At 42.1% G+C, this 18086-nt stretch overlaps 2 protein-coding genes across 4 annotated transcripts in view; one reads left to right on the forward strand and one right to left on the reverse strand.

The window, feature by feature from the left end:
* Positions 1 to 1326: 1326 nt before the first annotated feature.
* ARMT1 (acidic residue methyltransferase 1) lies at positions 1327 to 15112 on the reverse strand. Its single transcript, XM_001501744.5, has 5 exons — positions 14808 to 15112; positions 12611 to 12716; positions 11694 to 11938; positions 6416 to 6581; positions 1327 to 3272 (listed from the first exon to the last, which is right to left on the reverse strand). The coding sequence occupies exons 1-5, from the start codon at positions 14846 to 14848 to the stop codon at positions 2505 to 2507; spliced, it is 1326 nt and encodes a 441-aa protein (XP_001501794.3). The 5' UTR covers positions 14849 to 15112; the 3' UTR covers positions 1327 to 2504.
* The window catches only part of RMND1 (required for meiotic nuclear division 1 homolog), a 46215-nt gene continuing 42743 nt past the window's right edge, over positions 14615 to 18086 (forward strand). The window contains exons 1-2 of one of the 3 annotated variants that reach the window (XM_001494524.5): positions 14615 to 14756; positions 15001 to 15153. The gene's annotated coding sequence lies outside the window, so the exon portion shown is untranslated. Of the gene's footprint in view, positions 14757 to 15000; positions 15381 to 18086 lie in introns of those variants that run through there. The other 2 variants (XM_005608179.4, XM_070256468.1) reach the window with 2 other exon arrangements.

Below are 18086 nucleotides of genomic sequence, written 5' to 3' on the forward strand. Positions count from 1 at the left end.
ATGAACACTTGCACATGAATGTTCACAGCAGCAGTATTCATAATCGTCAGAAAGCGGAAACAACCCAAAATGTCCACCCACTGATGGGTAGATAAACAGGGTGCATCCACATGTGGTATATCCATACAGTGGAGTATTATTCAGCAATGAAAAGGAGTCAAGTCTGAGACATACTACAACTAATGAGCCTTGAAAAGAAACCAGTCACAAAGACCACGTATTTCATAATTCTAATTATATACGAACATCCAGAACAGGCAAATCTAGAGATAGACAGTAGATTACTAGTTGCCAAATGTCAAGAGGGGAATGGGAAAGGACTGCTAATAGGCAGATGATTCTTTTAGGGGTGACAAAAATGTTCTTAAGTTGTGGTAATAGCTGCCCAACCCTACAAATATACTAAAATACTGTACATTTTAAGTAGTTGAATTGTATCTGAATCATATTTCAAGAAAGCTGGTTAAAAAAAAATCAGGGGCCAGCCCAGGGGCATAGTGGTTAAGTTCACGCACTCTGCTTCAGCGGTCTGGGGTTCACGAGTTTGGATCCAAGGCACAGACCACTCCTCAAGCTATGCTGTGGCAGTGTTCCACATACAAAATAGAGGAAGATCGGCACAGGTGTTAGCTCAGGGCCAATCTTCCTCACGCAAAAAGAGGAAGATGGGCAACAGATGTTAGCTCAGGGCCAGTCTTTCTCACCAAAAAAAAAAAAAAAAAAATCAACTGGCAAATCTACAGGAGGGCCCTCCCTCCTGCTAAGCATTTTTTTAAATGCCATCTTGAGCCGACTTCCTCTTCCACAGTGCCACTTTCCTGCTTGCTCTAGTTTCCTTGCTCTTTCTTGTAGGAAGTGAACTACTTCCTCATACATTCTAATTTCCTGTTCTTAATAAAACATGGTAAACACAGAAAAAAACTCAAGGCTTTGGAAAATGTACCACATTCCACCATAGTTCCCACTGTGGCTATGAAGTCAATACAAATACACAATTGTGTTCTAACCTATGTCAAGTGTCTAGAAATAATTCTAATATGCTCAGTACCTTAGTAACAATGTTTAAAATGGGAACACATATAGATAAGGAAATAGAGTAAATTCAAATTATATATATATTTTATATATAAGCATTATATAAACATTTTACAAAAAAATGTTTAAATACTTAGTGAGGGCGTAGACTATGGCTTCTCTGAAGCGATGTAATTTAACAACTGCTTGAGCAACATCTGTCACACACATTCTGAGTCTCCTCATCACACACATCTCATTGTTAATCCTCCCTTCTTGACTTTCCCCAATTGGAAAATAAAACCAACGAGATTTTCAGTACAATTCATTTTATTATTCTAGTGCAAGAAAACATTTCCAGGTTTATTTCCAATTTCAGTTTCAAAACAAACTGACCTGAAACTTACAGTCTTTCATATCTGGTGCTCACCAATAAACATGTAAGAATATAAAAAATGCATTAACTTGTTGGTAGTACCACAAATTCAATGCATAAGAATCTTTTCTATCTAAAGCATTTTTTTAAACTGCAGAGCAATCTAAAAACCTGTTCATCTAAAACACTTATGGGTTAAAACAATGCACTTCAATTGATCATAGATACCACAAATCGATTGTAAAAGATATTACAATTCTTCAAATACCATTTGTTTCATTCTGTTCAGTCTGGTGTTTCCTGACAGCCACTCCACAGGTCGATCAAATGCATGTTAATAAAACAGACTATTGAAATGAAATAAAATTCAAGGACAACAAAATCTAGAATTAACTTAGGAGGTAAGTTTTACTTTTGTGTGTTCAAATATCACAGTTGTAAGACATGCCTCTCTTCACAAAACGTATTTAAGATGTATATTCTCATGGAGCCCTTGTTTCTAGAGCCCCAAATAAAGTTAAATAAAATTACATGCTTCCTACAACATTAAATACCATGCAGCATAGTACTAAAAAAAAAAAAAAACTGTTGGGGTCAGCCCTGTGGCGTAGCAGTTGAGTTTGGCACGTTCCACTTCAGCAGCCTGGGTTTGTTGGTTCGGATCCCGGGCATGGACCTACACCACTCATCAGCCACGCCGAGGCAGCGACCCACACGTCAAGCGGAGGAAGACTTGCACGGATGTTAGCACAAGGCCAACCAAAACAACCCCAAAATGTTAACTTTAAAAGCAGAATTCATTTATATGTTGCTTTGTCTCCAATTAAAAGTAAGTTCATTAAAACCACTGGAAATTATGCATTTAACTTGAATTAAGTTACTAAAGTTTCAACATAAATGTAAATATCTGTAACTAGCTAATCTATCCCCAAAACAATGTAGTGAGGCAAAATGTTCAGAGAAAAAAGCATTCAGAGCATATGCAAGTGAGCCCTGAGAGGCCAGGCTTCCCAGAGCTAAGGCAGAGCTGCCACAGTTCTAAACCCACACCTGCTTTTCTGGGGATGAAAGTGCTGTCAGATCTTTCTACACAACCCAGAGTTCCAAAACCAGGTCAAAGTGGACCATCGAACTGAAATATTCCATATTTCCCACAGGTCAGCCAGCCGGGCTCAGAGGCTGCGAGCCGCTCCCCTTGCCCAGGCTGCAGACCGACCTGAACCTCAGCCTTCAGTGTTCTTATACTGCAGAGAGGCGCGGGGTGGAAGCCACTCAAGGCCTGATGGAACGGAACGGTAAACTCCCACTTTCTGTCGCCTGTCAACTTCCTATAATTCAAATCACCCTTGAATAAAATTAAATGTGCCTTTTGCAGTTCGGCATATAAGTCAGGTGCGACCTGAGACATTGCACAGAACTCATGAGGAAGAGTCCAAAATATATGATCGTGATAAACCCATCTGCCCGTTTTTATATAGTTTTCCCAGTCGGTCCCACACTTGGACATCCACTTATGATCAGACCGTTTTACTTGTTCAATTAACCAGTTAAAATCACGGACAGTAGTATCAGAAACAAACCATGGAATCATTTTTCCATAAAAATGGATCTCGGTCGCCAGTTTAGAGGACAAGAGGAAGTCGGCTAATACTAAATCTGTCACAAGTTCAAACCCAGAATTATCCAGAACAATATCCACTCTAGTAACAGGTACTTTTTCTCTTGTTTTCTTGCATTTGGTAAGCAATGACCAAAGACGTTCCAAGTCATTCACTAAAATGAAAGGTTTTAGGTCTTCCAAAGAATTTATTATATTGGTCTTCTGAGAACTGGTTTCCCCGCCGGATAGAGACAGATCGCATCTATTTCCCCACAGTGAAATCTGAAACAGAAAGAGTACCAAACAGTTACCCTTCTTTTGAATAACCAACAAAAATTTTATTACGTAGGACATGGGGGGAGGGGCTGCTAAAAATATTCATAAAATCAATTTCTACAAAACTCTTTAACATAAAACGTCCATCAAATTTACACCTTCTCTAATAATGCAAAGACTGTTTTACAACGAAACCTTTAATTGGTCAGTATATAACGACCAATTAAAAAAAAACGAGCCTGAAAAATCTTAATGACCCATATTGTTTAATCTGCAGGAAAGTCTTTGTCTCTTACAGATATGAGACCATGTGACCAGAGCCAGGAGACACATGAAAGTTCCCTTCCAGTGCCCCTCACCCGCTGTTTCCTTTACTAGCTGTATAACCCCAGGACCTGGCAACCTCTCTGGGATTTGCTTCTCTCATTGATAAAATAAAGAAATTGGACAGGGAGATGTCTAAAGACCCTCCAACTCTAATAATGTCTTATCCCACTTTAAACTGAAATACTCAAGCTTATTTTCTAGGAAATGGTACGTAGCCCTATTTTTTCTTTTAAAGCTATAACTAAAACTATACGTTTAGGATGGCAGGCTCTGGAATCAGACAGACCTGGGTTCAAGTCCCAGCATCTCCAATTAATGATCCTCAGTGAATTACAGACAATCTCTAAGGCTCAGGTTCAGCAGCTGAAAAAGGAGCTAACGATAGTACTCACCTTGCACAGTGACTTAGGAGAACTAATTGACATACTCTGTAAGCAATGTACCCGACACCTGGCGTACAGAAGTACTCAATAAATATTAGCCAAAATAGACTCTACCCTTCTGTGTCAAAGTGAGAGGAAAATGCATGTTCCAACTAAGAATATTGTTTTTAAAAGATAAACAGAGAGGTTTTTTTTCACGTTTCAGCCTTAAAGAATAACTCAAGTGCACGAGTCTGACGAACAAACACAGGGGTACATGATGGCACCCCCAGCGAGGTCAGGGGCTGGGCTCGCATCCTGCACCTTTGTCACACCATCATCCAGTTTGTAATTCTGTATTTATTTGTGCCATTACTTGATTGTCGATATTCCCTCAAGATTACAAGTTCTAGGACAGGAAAGGTTGGTCTCTTTTTCTCACCATCACATGCCTGGCATCTAGAACAATGCTGGACTGAGTAGGACTAAAATATTTGTGTGGACAGTGGTGGTGCTCTGTGGCTTTTAAAGAGAGATCAATATTGGGGCTGGCCCCATGGTGTAGTGTTTAAGTTCGTGTGCTCCGCTTCAGCAGCCAGGGTTCCAGGGTTCAGATCCCGGGCATGGACCTACACTGCTTGTCAGCCATGCTGTGGCAGCAACCCACTTACAAAATAGAGGAAGACTGGCATGGATGTTAGCTCAGGGCTAATCTTCCTCAGCAAAAAAAAAAAGGAGAGAGAAAGACAAAAAAGAAAACAGATCAATATTCCTTGCAAACTAAAACACCTCAGGCTTCTCATAGCCAGTTAACCTGCTGGTCATCATGAGCACTAATGGGAGGCAACTTTGGCCTCCTTGACTTGGGAGCAGAGTGGCAGTTGGGGTTAGCTGGCTGAATTAGATGACAGAAAACGGACTGGTATTCTTTCTTCTTCACAACTGATTATACTTACGGGACAAAGAGTATATCGAAGAAGACTACTCCTTGAGAGAATGGGCTAGCTAGGGGTCAAGGGGACAAGTGGATCTTCTCTTTCTTTAATTCTAAGCTAAGCACAAAGGACAGCTCACAGGGGCAAAGATAACTAGGTCTGTGAGCTAACAGTACCCTGACAACTTTTCTTCCAAACTCAAAATAAGCCTTTTCCTCTCGGTCATTCAGCTGACTCTGTGGGCCCTTAAAGTTTCATCAAGACCATGTCACATCCCACAACCTGTCAGCACCTTCTGCAGCCTCTACTTTCAAAGTCTATGCAGATCTGGTGACATTCACCACCTCCTATGCTACCACCTTGCCCCAGTCATCCCTCACCTGAGTCACTTCAGTAACAGATCGCCCTGCTGCTACCCTCGGGCCCCTTCAGTCTGTTCTCAGAAGTAATCCTTGAAATAGTCATTTAACGCTACTCCTCTGATCAAAGAGCTTCCCATTTCATTTTCAGTAAAATTCAAAGTCCTGACCTTGGCTTACAAGGCCTCCCATGCCTTTCCAGCCGCCCCCCACCTCTCTCATTTTCCTTCTGAGAGAATCCCCGTGCGGTTTCTCACACACACCTGGCAGGCCCCCCTCAGAGCCGCTGCAGAACTTCCACCCCAGCTGGGCACGCTGGCGACCGCCCCTTCACTGGCCTGGGGTCCCGCCCCCTGCTCAGCAGGCCCCTCCCTGACATTGCCTGCCCCCTCCCCCTGCATTCCCAGGCCCACTTCTTCCCTGCTTTATTTCTCTCCTAGTACTTTCTAACATCTCCTTCTGGAAATGTTGCTAACTGTTTCCGGGAAAAGTGAGGGCTAGGGAAATTGCTGTGTCCTGCACGTTCTCAAATAGTTCTAATTCTAATCACGTATTTTAAATTTTAGGATGTTTTGAATGAGAATTAAAAACTAAATACAAGCTAGATGAAGGAATGTAACAAAACCATATTAAACAGGCCAGTGGCCACCAGAGAGCTCCCAGCTGCTGATCCTAACGGCACGCTCTCAGGCCGGGCTCCGCGCTCAACCTCCCGTGAACAGTCTGGTTCAATTCTCACATCAAATCACGAGGTACACATCACCGTCCTCATTTAACAGATGAGGAGACGGAAGCGCAGAGAAACTAAGTAACTTGACTCAGATGCAACGACAAACAATGGACAGGGCCAGCATTCAAGCCCAAGCTGGGCTGGGCCAACGAAATGACTGCGGCGTATTCTCTCAGGATGAGAAGCTATGAAGCCAGACGCCTCGTGCGCCACTAAAATCACCTCCAGTTGGAGCAGAAGAGGTTTCAAAACCCATTTTCAGAGGTTAAATGGATTTGCATTTCTTGAATAATACTATTACTAAAATGATAAAAAATGATCCATTATAACTAAAATGACAATATATACATGATTTGTTGTTAAATGTGTACCAGTTTATTTTCTACCTGTTTAAATAGAAAAAAAATATACTCAGGATATTAATTATCACATTTACCTGAAGAAGCTTAAAAAACTCATTTTTCAGCTGATTTTCATCTAGGCCTTCAACAGCGCTCGCCAACGCTTGCAGGTGGGTACATAAAGCAATGACAGATTCCTGCGACTCAAAGAAATTCTGGTCTTTTGATTCTTTAAATACATCAAAGTCATCGATTGGGGGACTAAAGTAGGAGAAAAACATCAGTGAAACATTTATACAACTCTGCACCTTTTTCCTTTAACATTCTCATTTCTTTAACTGCAATTCTTTAAAGGAAAAAGAATAGTACTGTCCAGGCGCAATAATTACTGATGACAGACACTGGATATAATACAGATAATCAAATTCCACAAAAATAAATCCCCAAACTAATTTTAATTAGTTGTTAAAAGTTCCCTAATCAAATATTTTACTGAAAGTATTAAATAATTATAGTGACTACATCCATAATTATTTACCCAATAGAGTGTCCAGAACAATAGAAAAAGAGAAACAAAATATTAAGATAATTGCTTTAGATCAACAAACATTTTTGTGGGTACTCAATGTGGCAGGGTTCCAAGTAACAAACACACATGGATATAAACAGAATATTTGAATGCAATGCAGTGATCACAAATAGAGTGAAACCTAGAGAATTTTGAGAACCCAATGACTACTTGAGATAAATCACACTTAATCATACTGTAAATTTTATTATAGTAAGTTTTGATCATTTATGCGTAGATTTTGGGGGGGGCCACTTTTCCCTCCAAGTTGCCTTTGATCCCAGATGATGTACGTGCCATGGCCGCACCTTCATGCTGTCCAATGAGAGATCAAAGAATATTAATCCGGCCTAGGAAGACCAACACTGAGGTATAAACACTAACATAAGAGCCTTTACAGGAGCAAACATAAAAGACATTCAGATCATCTGAATCACCCATTTTAGGGTAAAAACAGTATGAATGATGTAATGGGATTGATTTAAAAAACCCAAAAACATACCAGAATGTATACATCCAAATGACTGCCGGCTCCCTCCAGTCAGTCCGTCCCTCGGGAAGTCCACTCTTATTCCAAGGATGCTGCCATTGCTCAAAGCACTTTTGGAACCCTCCTCTGGACCCTTCTTCAGAACCTGCGGCACTTTGCTAACTGTCCTCTCAGCGGTGGCAGATCTCATCCTTTGGAGTTAATTGCTTTTTGGAAACAGCCAAAAGTCACTCCCAGCAACTTCAGCAGAGTGAAGTGTGCAAATCAAATGGAATAAAAACATTTTTTAGTCGAAATGAGTGACTGAAAAATAATGAGACTAATTTTCTTTTTGAGGCTTGCAAATACGGCTCTGAAAGAAGTTCCGAAGAATTAAAAGATGTTTTTAGCAATGGCAGCATTGCTGAAATAAACCAGTCTCTTAGGGTGACTGAAAAGGATAAAAATTATTTGGACGCACAGGTTCCAGTGCAAGGGTCAGCAAACAGCAGCAGCCCCATCTGGTCCGCCACCTGTCTTTCACGACCTGTAAGCTAAGGATGGCTTCTACGTTCTCAAATGGTTGCAAATAAATCAAAAGAAGGATACTACGTTATGACACATGAAATTGCCATCTCAGTGTCCATAAAAGAGGCTTCACTGGAATACAGCCACGCCCGTCCACTGACCTCCGGTCCACGGCTGCTTCCACGCTGCAAAGACAGGGCTGAGGAGCTGCAACAAAGACCACGTGGCCCCACAGCCTCAAATACTCACTCTTCACAGAAAGTTTGCTCACTCTCATTCTAGTGTTTTAACAAATCATTCTTTGCTTTAAAGTCGCACTTCAGATTAAGAACGAGCCTTATTTCTTATATTTAAGAGAGTAAACTCACATAACTATATATGATGTCTGATTTTAAAATGTTTGCTGTTTTAGAACCTACTGAAGCTGACTATGTGCACACACTATGCCCCGGTGGTTCACTCTGAGGTGTACACCCAGCAGAAATAGACACACGTCCCCAGAAACATGTGTTTGAATGCTCGTGGCAGCACTCTTCATGATAACCCCAAACTGGAAACTCTTCAAATATCCATCAACAATAGAATAAGTAAACAGATTGCAATATATTCATACAATGCAGTGCTATACAGCAATGAAAACGAATGACTTACAAGTATAAGCAACAATACAGATGACTCTCACCAACATAACGCTGACTGAAAGAAGCCAGGTACAAAACTACATCCCACACAATTTCATTTAAATAAAGTTTAAAAATGCGCAAAACCAACATAGGTCAGGATAATGGTTATCTTTGAGGGGTGGTGATGGTAGCAACTGTACGGGGACCCAAGGGGCCTTCTGGGGTCCTGGTCCTGCTCTTTACCTGGGCAGTGGGGACACGTGTGTTCTGGTAAAGATCGCTGAATACCTAAGACGTGCACTGTTCTGTACATATATCACACACTAATAAAAGCTAAAAAATGTCTGCCATTTTCTCTACACTTTCATTTTTCAATATCTGAAGTATATTTACTTAATATATTTAAATTTCACATATGGCTAAAACCTTGAACCTTAATTTGGAATTGCAGACTATTCAACTATTTAACGGTAATAAAAACCAAAACATGTATCTCAACAAAAAAATTAGAAGCACATTTCAGTATAAGAGGCAAAATCAACGTAAATATGTCTTAAAGCTAATGTGTGCTTTGGGATCCTACAAAAGTTAAGAAAACCCTTCTTTGGTCACTTGGGGCTGTCACTGACCCAGGCTGTCACTGACCCAGGTTCTTTCTTTTTTTCTTCTTTTTTTTGGTTTTGTTTGGTTTTGTTTTGTTTTTGGTGAGGAGCTAACATCTGTGCCAATCTTTCTCCATTTTATATGTGGGTTGCCACCACAGCATGGCTTGACAAGTGGTATAGGTCCACACGGGGGATCCGAATCCACAAACCTGGGCCGCAGAAGCAGAGTGCGCCAGACTTAACCACTATGCCACAGGGCCGGCCTCCTAACCCAGATTCCTATAGGTGGAATTCTTCCTACAAGAACCCTGACAAGTTGGACATTTAAAAACGACCTCAAGGGCCGGCCCCATAGCCGAGTGATTAAGATCACATGCTCTGCTTCAGCGGCCCAGGGTTTCGTGGGTTCAAATCCTGGGCACGGACATGGCACCGCTCATCAAGCCATGCCAAGGCAGCGTCCCACATGCCACAACTAGAAGGACCCACAACTAAAAATATACAACTATGTAGCGGGGGGCTTTGGGGAGAAAAAGGAAAAATAAAATCTTAAAAAAAAAAGGCCTCAGAGCTAGTTCCACTGTAGGACGGTTGCTGGTCACACTGAACGGGAACCTGAGGTCTGGTACAATATAAGACAAATCCCCGCTGCAGAGGTCACCTTAGGAGAGTTCCACACCCAAAGCTGATCAATATTCTTGTTTCTGGAACTTAAAGATAAACTTTGCCTCTACTCAAACCAGTGGATCTCACCCCAGGACGCACAATACATTCTCCCTGAGGCATGGAAAGAAAAAAACTGATGCCCAGGCTTCATCTCAGACAAATTAAATCACCAGTATCTATTTTAACATAACAATTTAGAAATCTGTAAGTTAAAAAAAAAAAACAAAAACCCCTCCTCAACTGGGTTATAAATGTGCAGCCAGGTTTAGGAACTTCTGCCCTGGATTTTTAATTCTCTGAACCTGATCCACCTCTAAAATCAAACTCGGAAACAGAATTCCTTTGGTCTTTCTACCTTCCAAACTCTGTGCAGGGTGCTATCCAGACTTTCAACACCTCAGCAGCTTTGGCTAATAGCACAGATATTTTCCAGAATTATGAAACTGTCACCAAGAATGTCAGACTCACGTTAGTCCTCGACAGATATCCAGACCTACTAGTCAGAAAAGCACAGATTGATGAGAGCTCCAAGCTGATCTACACAGACCAGGCCCAAATATTGCTTCTGCCATTTACTAGCATGTCACCCTGGGCATGTTATTACCCTTTTTTTTTTTTTGAGGAAGATTAGCCCTGAGTTAACTGTTGCCAGTCCTCCTCGTTTTGCCGAGACTGGCCCCGAGCTAACACCCGTGCCCATCTTCTGCTACTTTATACGTGGGACGCCTACCACAGCATGGCTTGCCAAGCGGTGCCATGTCCACACCCAGGATCAGAACCGGGGAACCCCGGGCTGCTGAAGCAGAATGTGTGAACTTAACCGCTGTGCCACCAGGCAGGCCCCTGTTATTAACCTCTTTGACCCTTAGTTTCTTCAACTGTAAAATGGAAACCATAATAACACCTACGTTTCACTGGGTTGCAAAGTAACTGAACCATAGCTGGTTTTCAATCTATGGCAGCTCCTGCGATTAGCAGTAGTCTTTTGCTTGGTGCCTTCTGTGTGCCACAGTGTGTTAGATTTTTATCAGTGTTATTTTGCTTCTAGAGCATAAGTCCTAAAACATACTTACTCCGCAAAAACAACAAATTGTGATTTTTAAAAAATAATTTATAAAGATTAAGACAGAAAGAGCTAATGTATACTCAAATTTATGCATGTGTCCCGAAATAATTTTTTCATTTTACTATTAGTGCTGGTTTAGCTGATTGCTTTAAATTATCCTATGCTATGCTTAGGATCAGATGCCACTGGATTCCTCTTATTCGGCAAACCTGTATTTCTGTAACCTGTCAGCTAAAAGAATGATCCACATTGCATTTTCTTCTGCTCTATAAATGAGTTCTATTATCAGAATTTTCCTAGGAAAAATTAAATTAGTAAAAATAAGCCTATAAAAAGTTATTTTGGACATCTATTTCGCTGTTAGAGCCTTTCTAATCTAGCCATTAAAAAAAAGCAGAGCTAAAGAGTAAGATAGTGGATTAAACAATGTGGATTCACTGTTGACTCCTTATCCCAGATCACTTCTGACACATTATCCAATTTTATAAACAAAACAGATGTTTGCTTTGTCCCATCTTGATATTTTTATATAAGTAATTATTTCAAATTAACATTTTTTGCTCAGTAAATATAACGTTTTACTCTAGAAGAAAAGTAACTCTTCCAAAGAATTTTTAATTAGTTCCTACTCCAGATATTCAATCTTATATCTATTCCAGGCAAGTGGATTATAATTACCAAGAACCTATTGTATCAACAACATTTGCATAAATGTCCAACAACGCCATTAATATTTGCTGCACTGAATTCAGGCTTCCACTGGGTTTTATTTTTAAACTTATCATTTTCTAATTTTCAGAAAAGCATAAATTATCTAAGCATTTATCACCTGACGGTTCTGTACGTACCTTTGGATGATGGCTTCATGAAGTCTACGATACATGTAGCATTCTACAAACAACCACGGTGAGTAAAACCACCTTGGTTTCCCATCACTTTCATTTAAAAGACTTTGCTGATAATCGAGGTACTGATTCCATATGTCAGTATCAACAAACTTCTCAACTAAGGGGACAATTGGTTTATCTGTCTGCAGTTCATTCCGTAATTTAGAAAGAAGAGAAATAGCTTTCTTTTCAGCTTCCACACCTCTCTGCAGAAATACGAAAAAAATTATAAATATAAATCTGTACAAACATATACGAATAATCTATATAGAAATAAAATATATATACACACATACATATATATAAAATTCCTCTAGGGTAGTATATTTTTATGGGCCTAAACTTAAGAAGGAAAAAATACTACATTTCAACGCTATATTTTATGTCCTTCGCAAACTATTATAAAAATTTAAATAGCAGTTAAATGATGGCCTAGCAGTTAAAGTTTGGCGCCCTCCACTCTGGCAGCCTGGGTTGGGTTCCCGGTGCAGAACCACACCACTCATCCATCAGTAGCCATGCTGTGGTGGCAGCTCACATAGAAGAACCAGAAGGACTTACAACTAGGATACACAACTATGTACTGGGGCTTCAGGGAGGAAAAAAAGAGAGAGAGAGAGGAAGATAAAAATAAATAAATAAATAAATAAAAATAAAGATAAAAAACACAAATTTGGAATTCTTAAGTTGAAAATCAAAGAATACACACAGATCTATCAACACTATCCTGCCTAATCTGTTTTGTTTTTCTTTTTTAAGTTTCATTTTATAAGCTAGAGTTCTTTATCTTTAGGTGGAATGACCATTACCCCAGATGGAAAATTGTTTATTGTGTTTCTGTTAATGAGTTAATAATAAAGTTAAAACACAATTCTTACCTCTCCATGTTTCTCAAAAAATTCACTTTTATGTCGATGCAATGTATCAATAGCCTTGGTTAAGATCTGCGGTGTTCTGTCTTTAATTGTTATATACGCAAATGATCTAGAAAGAGAGTCAGACACTTTACTTAGTAGCATTAATACTAAAGATTGGCCATCTTTCAGTTTCTGGAACACTTCATTTAAAATTCTTTTTCATACAACCATTACAAGGTAAACAATACAATACAAGGTAAACCAGTATTGTCCAGCTACTATATTAAGACATAGGAAAATCTGAAAATGTCTTTGGAGTGTCCTGAAAGCTAAGCGGTCTTCGTGCCTCTCATGCCAGATTCTCCCCGGGGGTCTGTTTAATCACTCTTACCTTTCCCATTCTATCCCTTGTGTTTTCTGTAATCAGAAACCAGTTTAACAATGCGACAGGACAGAAAAAGAATGAGTCTAAAAATCACACAGGCTCTCCTCCCAGGTCTATTACTCAGTAAGCGGCTTCACCTACTTAGAAAGATGAATGAGGCGAAGGATGTAAAACTGCCTGGGAGACCATACAGTGCCAGAACACAAAATGAAAGATAGAAAGAACGGAAGAGACTTATGAACCTGCTTCTCTCTTTTCTCTATATATTCAGTCTATATTCTGAACCAATTTTAATTTTTTTCAAAAATTTTTCCTGCTGCCCTCCCCACCTCACAATGACCCCTTCCAAGCTGTTCTGCCCCCAAACAAAATTAAGGCGTGTTACCATCTCACTCTCCCAACCAAGAAATCAGAGATTCTCTAGAAGTATCAAAGAATGAAGAAAGCTGGGATGAGGAAAAAGGAGTACACATCCATCAAAAAATTTAAAATAGTCTTGATTTCAGACATATAAAAACCAAGATTTACAAATTATCATTTTATATATAATTAGTTTGTTAAGGAAATACATGATTCAGTTAGAAAAAGCAGATGTTAGTAAGGGATGAATTTCTGTGCACTTGTCAAATAGCACAGAACTTAACTGATCAGTTCAATGATATCTTCAGATCATCAGAGAGAAGAACAAAGAAAGTTGATAATTTTGAAAATACCTCTACCCAAATTACCTCTTCTAACTTTAATTTGACTTCACCACACTTCTAAAAACTCAAGTACCTTATATGCATAGTAACTACTATGATCAGAATTGAACTTTAAAAATCATTACTAGTTCCTTGCAGGAAGACACAAATTTCAAGGCAGCAGACACAAAAAAGAAGTGACAGTCCTTTGAGATTTTATTCAACTGGAAAGTATTACTATTTTTCCAGCTACTAAAGTTCCTCAGAGGCTTGCGTCTCCAGGGTAAGGTCCCACCCAGGTCAGGACTAGGGTGAGGCCAGAGGCGCCCACCGCTCAAAAATTAAGGATGCAAACACCCTTTATTATCTGCACGACCCCGAGGGAGCGTCTGCTTAAATTTGGGGCCATTCGTACCTCTCTGGCCTCAATCTACTCCTGATAAAGTCACTGTTTTCTAGATATTCCTGTGTTTTGCAATATTTTGGAGTAAGGACACATCTCAACGATAAATCTGGCCATTCAATTTATACAAATGGATATACAAACTGTTTTACGATCGTCCACAGTTTCACCTAGAATCTGTGACATGACGCCTAAAACGCAAAAAGCCACAGGCATTTTTAACAGTGGCATTATAAATTAACCTGAGCCTAGGAAGAAATACGTTTCTGAATACATCTGAGATTCTTAACTTGTACAGAGAATCTGAGGCCCCCAAAAGTGCGTTTATTAAAGTAACTGAAGATGATTACAGCCATGAGCTGCAATACTCTGAAAGGGGGAAGAGGGGATACAAAGTCTCGAGACAGACAAGCGGGAGTGAAAAAACAGAGCGTCAAACCACTTTAGAGACAAGTTAACGGCTCGATACACATTAACAGGAGCCTAGTAAAACGCCCGACGGATCCCCGCCGAGAGAGGGGGGGTCACCGGAGATTTCCGCCGGGGGTCGCAGTCCGTTCGCTGCGGTCCGGGACCGGCTGCACCGAGGAGGCGCCCGGGGAGCGGCGCCCGACGGCGGGACGGAGCCCTGCGGCCGCCGCGGCGTCCCGGCGGGGAACCCAGAGGCTCCCAGCGGGGCCTGGCTTCCCGCAAACAGTGAGGAGGAGGGAAAGGAGCGGGGGCCTGGGCGAGGAGCGCGACACGAACCCTTCTTCCCGTGCCGACAGCGACGCCGGCCGCCCCGCCATCCCCCGCCGCGCTGCCGGCACCGCCGCTGGGGCCGCACCCGCCGCAGGACGAGAGGCGGGGCGAGCGCGGAGGCGGGGCTCAGAGAGGGAGGGACGCGCGTTAAAAAAAAAAACGTGCTTTTGAATGACGAAACTTTATTTGGCACCCGCAGAAGAGACAAGCAACGGTCGGCTCGAGGACGCGGAGATCTTCCGGGGACGAAGGCGGGGACAGCGGCGGGCGACGAGAGGAGCGGAATCAGGAAGCGGCTGGAAGGCGGAAGCAAGCAGCGACCGGGAGGGCCAGCGCCAGGGGCGCGGAAAAGGTCGCGGCGGCGCGGGTCACGTGGTCGGGCGGTCACGTGGCGAGGGCGGCTCGCGCCTCGCCGGGCTCGGAGCTCAGTGCGCCTGCGCAGTGCGGCGCGCTGGGAGGGGCGCCCGGGCTGGGCTGGCTGCGGGGAGCGGGAGGGAGCCCTGCTGATCTGTCAGTGCTGTCGTGGGGGCCGCGGAAACTTGCGTCCCTGGCGCGTCCCTCTTCTCTTCCGGCGGAGAGGTTAGTGCCCTGCCTTTCCCTAGCGGCTTGTACGGTCCCGCCTTTGCTCTCGTTCGCCTTGATCCTCCGGTGTCACAGGTGTCACCGGCACCGCCATGGCCCCCTGCCTCTTGCAGTGATCTTTGGTCGACTTAGCCGGCAGCAGAAAGCACTCAGTCTACAAACACTTCCTGAAGCCCTTTTGGCCAGTGCACAGCGGTAACTGCAAAGATAAAATAAGGTTGAGCCTAAGGAATTGGAAGGCATGCTCCCAAAGATTAGCGCCGCATCCATTGAATCGGAGCCCAGCTGATCTGGTTTGCTTAGTAGATAATGTGCCCGAGAACTGATTAGTGCCTCGTATTTCATTCAGAAAATATGAGCTGTATTATCAACTGTTTCTGGGCGCTGTGGTCACGGAAGACACAGCATGAACAAAAAATCTCTGTCCTCAAGAAGCCTGCATTCTACAGGGAAGAGAGCGACAAAAATCTCCTATCCGTTCCTCTCCTATTTTTTCCCCTTAGCATTGTCGCTATTTAATATATATTTTGCTGATTTACCACTTTTACTGTCTGTCACCCTCAGTGTGATCTAAGGTTTAAAAGATAAGGTTTTTTGTCTATTTTCACCTGTAGGACAAGGTCTGTCACATGGTAGGAACTTAGTTCATATTTGTTTTGTGAATTAATAAATTAAAAGTAAAGGTATGCAAGGAATGTTAAATGCAACGGAGAAATATAAAGTGGAGGGAGACAGAATGGGTGCTGGTGGTGCATTTTAAACGAAGCAGTTGGGGAAGACTTCACTGGGTAGGAGATATTTGAGCAAAGGTCTGAAGGAGGGGAGGGAATGAGGCTAACAGATACCTGAAAGAGCATAAGGAACAGTAAGTGCACAGATCCAGAGGCCAGAGTGACAGGAACAAAACGAGCAGGGGAAAGAAGTTTAGGAGATGTTAGAGTGGTGATAAAGGGTGGAGAATGGAGAGCCATGCAAGCCATTTGAAAGGCTTTGCCTTTTATTTCAACTGAACTGTGAAGCCATCATCAAATTTTGTGCAGAGGAAAGACGTGATCCAACTTCAGTTTTCAAAGGATCACTTTGGTTGCCGTGTTGATAAGAATCTGCAGGAGGGCCAAGAACAAAAGGAAGGAGACCAGTTAGGAAGCCATTACAATATAATCTCTGGGAAAGATGGCAGCTTGGACCAGGGTGCTAGCAGGTTGGTGGTAAGAACTGGTCTGAGTAAAGTTAGTGGGATTTGCTGACAGACTGGGCATGGAGAATGAAGAGACAAGGCGGACTCTAGGCTTTTCGCTTTAGCAAAGATAAGGATGTAGTTGCTATTTCATGAATGTGGGATACTGTGGGAAGAATAGGATTTGCAGCAAGATTCCAGAAGCTTGGTTTTGAGCCTGTTACTATTTTTTATGCGTATGAGAGTGATTTAGATAAATATTTGATCTTGATTAATGTATAGATGTTACATAAAACTGTGAGATCACCAAGAGCTGAGAATACAGAAATGGCCCAAATACTGAGGCTTGGCTTTTTCCATTCTTGAGGGGATGGGAAATCAGAAAAGAGATGGAAGGTACAACCAATGAAAACAGCCAGTGTGGTATCCTAGAAGCCAAGTGCTTCAAGGAGAGTAGAATGTACAGCTGTATCAGATGTTGCTGATACGTCAGGTAAAATGACGACTGAGAAGTGACCATTGGACTTAGAAGTGTGGAGGTCATTGGTGGCCTTGGCAAGTGGGTTTTGGCAAAGTGGTGGGGATGAAAGCCTGATTGGAATGGGTTCAAAAAAAATCAGAGAAGAGGAGTTGGAGACAGTGAATGAAACACCTCTAAAAGGAAAGGAGCTCAGAGAAAAGGTGCAGTCTATGGAAAGGAGGATGGAGTCAGGGGAGAGTTGTTTCTATAAAGATGGGAGAAATTAAAGCACAGTTGTATGCTAATAGGAATGTGCCAGTAAAGAGAGAAAAATAAATGGCCTGGAAGAGGAGGGGAGAAGGGCTTACTCAGTCCATCTGGAGGCAGGAAGGGATGAGATTCAGTGTGCAGATGGAAGAGCTAGCTCTGGATGGGACCACGAGCAACTCTTCTGTAGCAACAGAAGGGAAGACAAAGTATAAGGGCACAGAAGCAATAGGCGGGTAGATGGATGATAGCAGAGAGCTTGTAGAAGTTCTCTTCTGATTGTTTCTGTTTTGTCAACAAAAGGTAAGCCAGGTAATTACTGAGAGAGAAGAGGAGGAACATTGAAGGTGTGAGGAGAGAGTGGAGAGTAGAATACAATAGGAAAACACGGTTAAGATCGTTGAGCAGTGTGAAAAGCTCACCTGAAGCGAGTGGTCGTGATTTTAAAGTGAGACAGTGTGGTTGGTTGGTTGGTTGGGTAGTTGGTTGCCTGTAGCTACTGTCAGCTGCAGGAGTACAGGCACAAATTAGGTGAATTATGCTTAATTCAGGTAGGGGGTATGTCACGTGGGTATGTGGAAGTGAGAGGGGTGCAAGAGATTTGAGATGTGTGGAAGAGAGAGATTATAATGGTAGTCCAAAGAATATCAACTGGGTGTGGAGGAAGTGAAGTGGGGACTGGGGGGCAGTGAAAAGGTGGTTGGATAATTGCATCGCAGGTCCTATTGGGTTGAAGAATTATTGGAATTGGGTGATAGAAGTGATCTTGAAAGATCAGAGGTGGTGTTTGGAGAGCAGA

Source organism: Equus caballus, chromosome 31 (genome assembly GCF_041296265.1).
Source record: "Equus caballus isolate H_3958 breed thoroughbred chromosome 31, TB-T2T, whole genome shotgun sequence".
NCBI classification, from domain to species: Eukaryota; Metazoa; Chordata; class Mammalia; order Perissodactyla; family Equidae; genus Equus; species Equus caballus.

Excerpts from the sequence above, each read along its gene's own strand:
- ARMT1 (XM_001501744.5), bottom strand. The coding sequence starts at position 14,848 with ATGGCGGGGCGGCCGGCGTCGCTGTCGGCACGGGAAGAAGG. Across the intron at positions 12,717-14,807 it reads CTGTCGGCACGGGAAGAAGG|ATCATTTGCGTATATAACAA; the intron begins GTTCGTGTCGCG and ends CTCTCTTTCTAG. Across the intron at positions 11,939-12,610 it reads TTTTTGAGAAACATGGAGAG|AGAGGTGTGGAAGCTGAAAA; the intron begins GTAAGAATTGTG and ends GTATTTCTGCAG.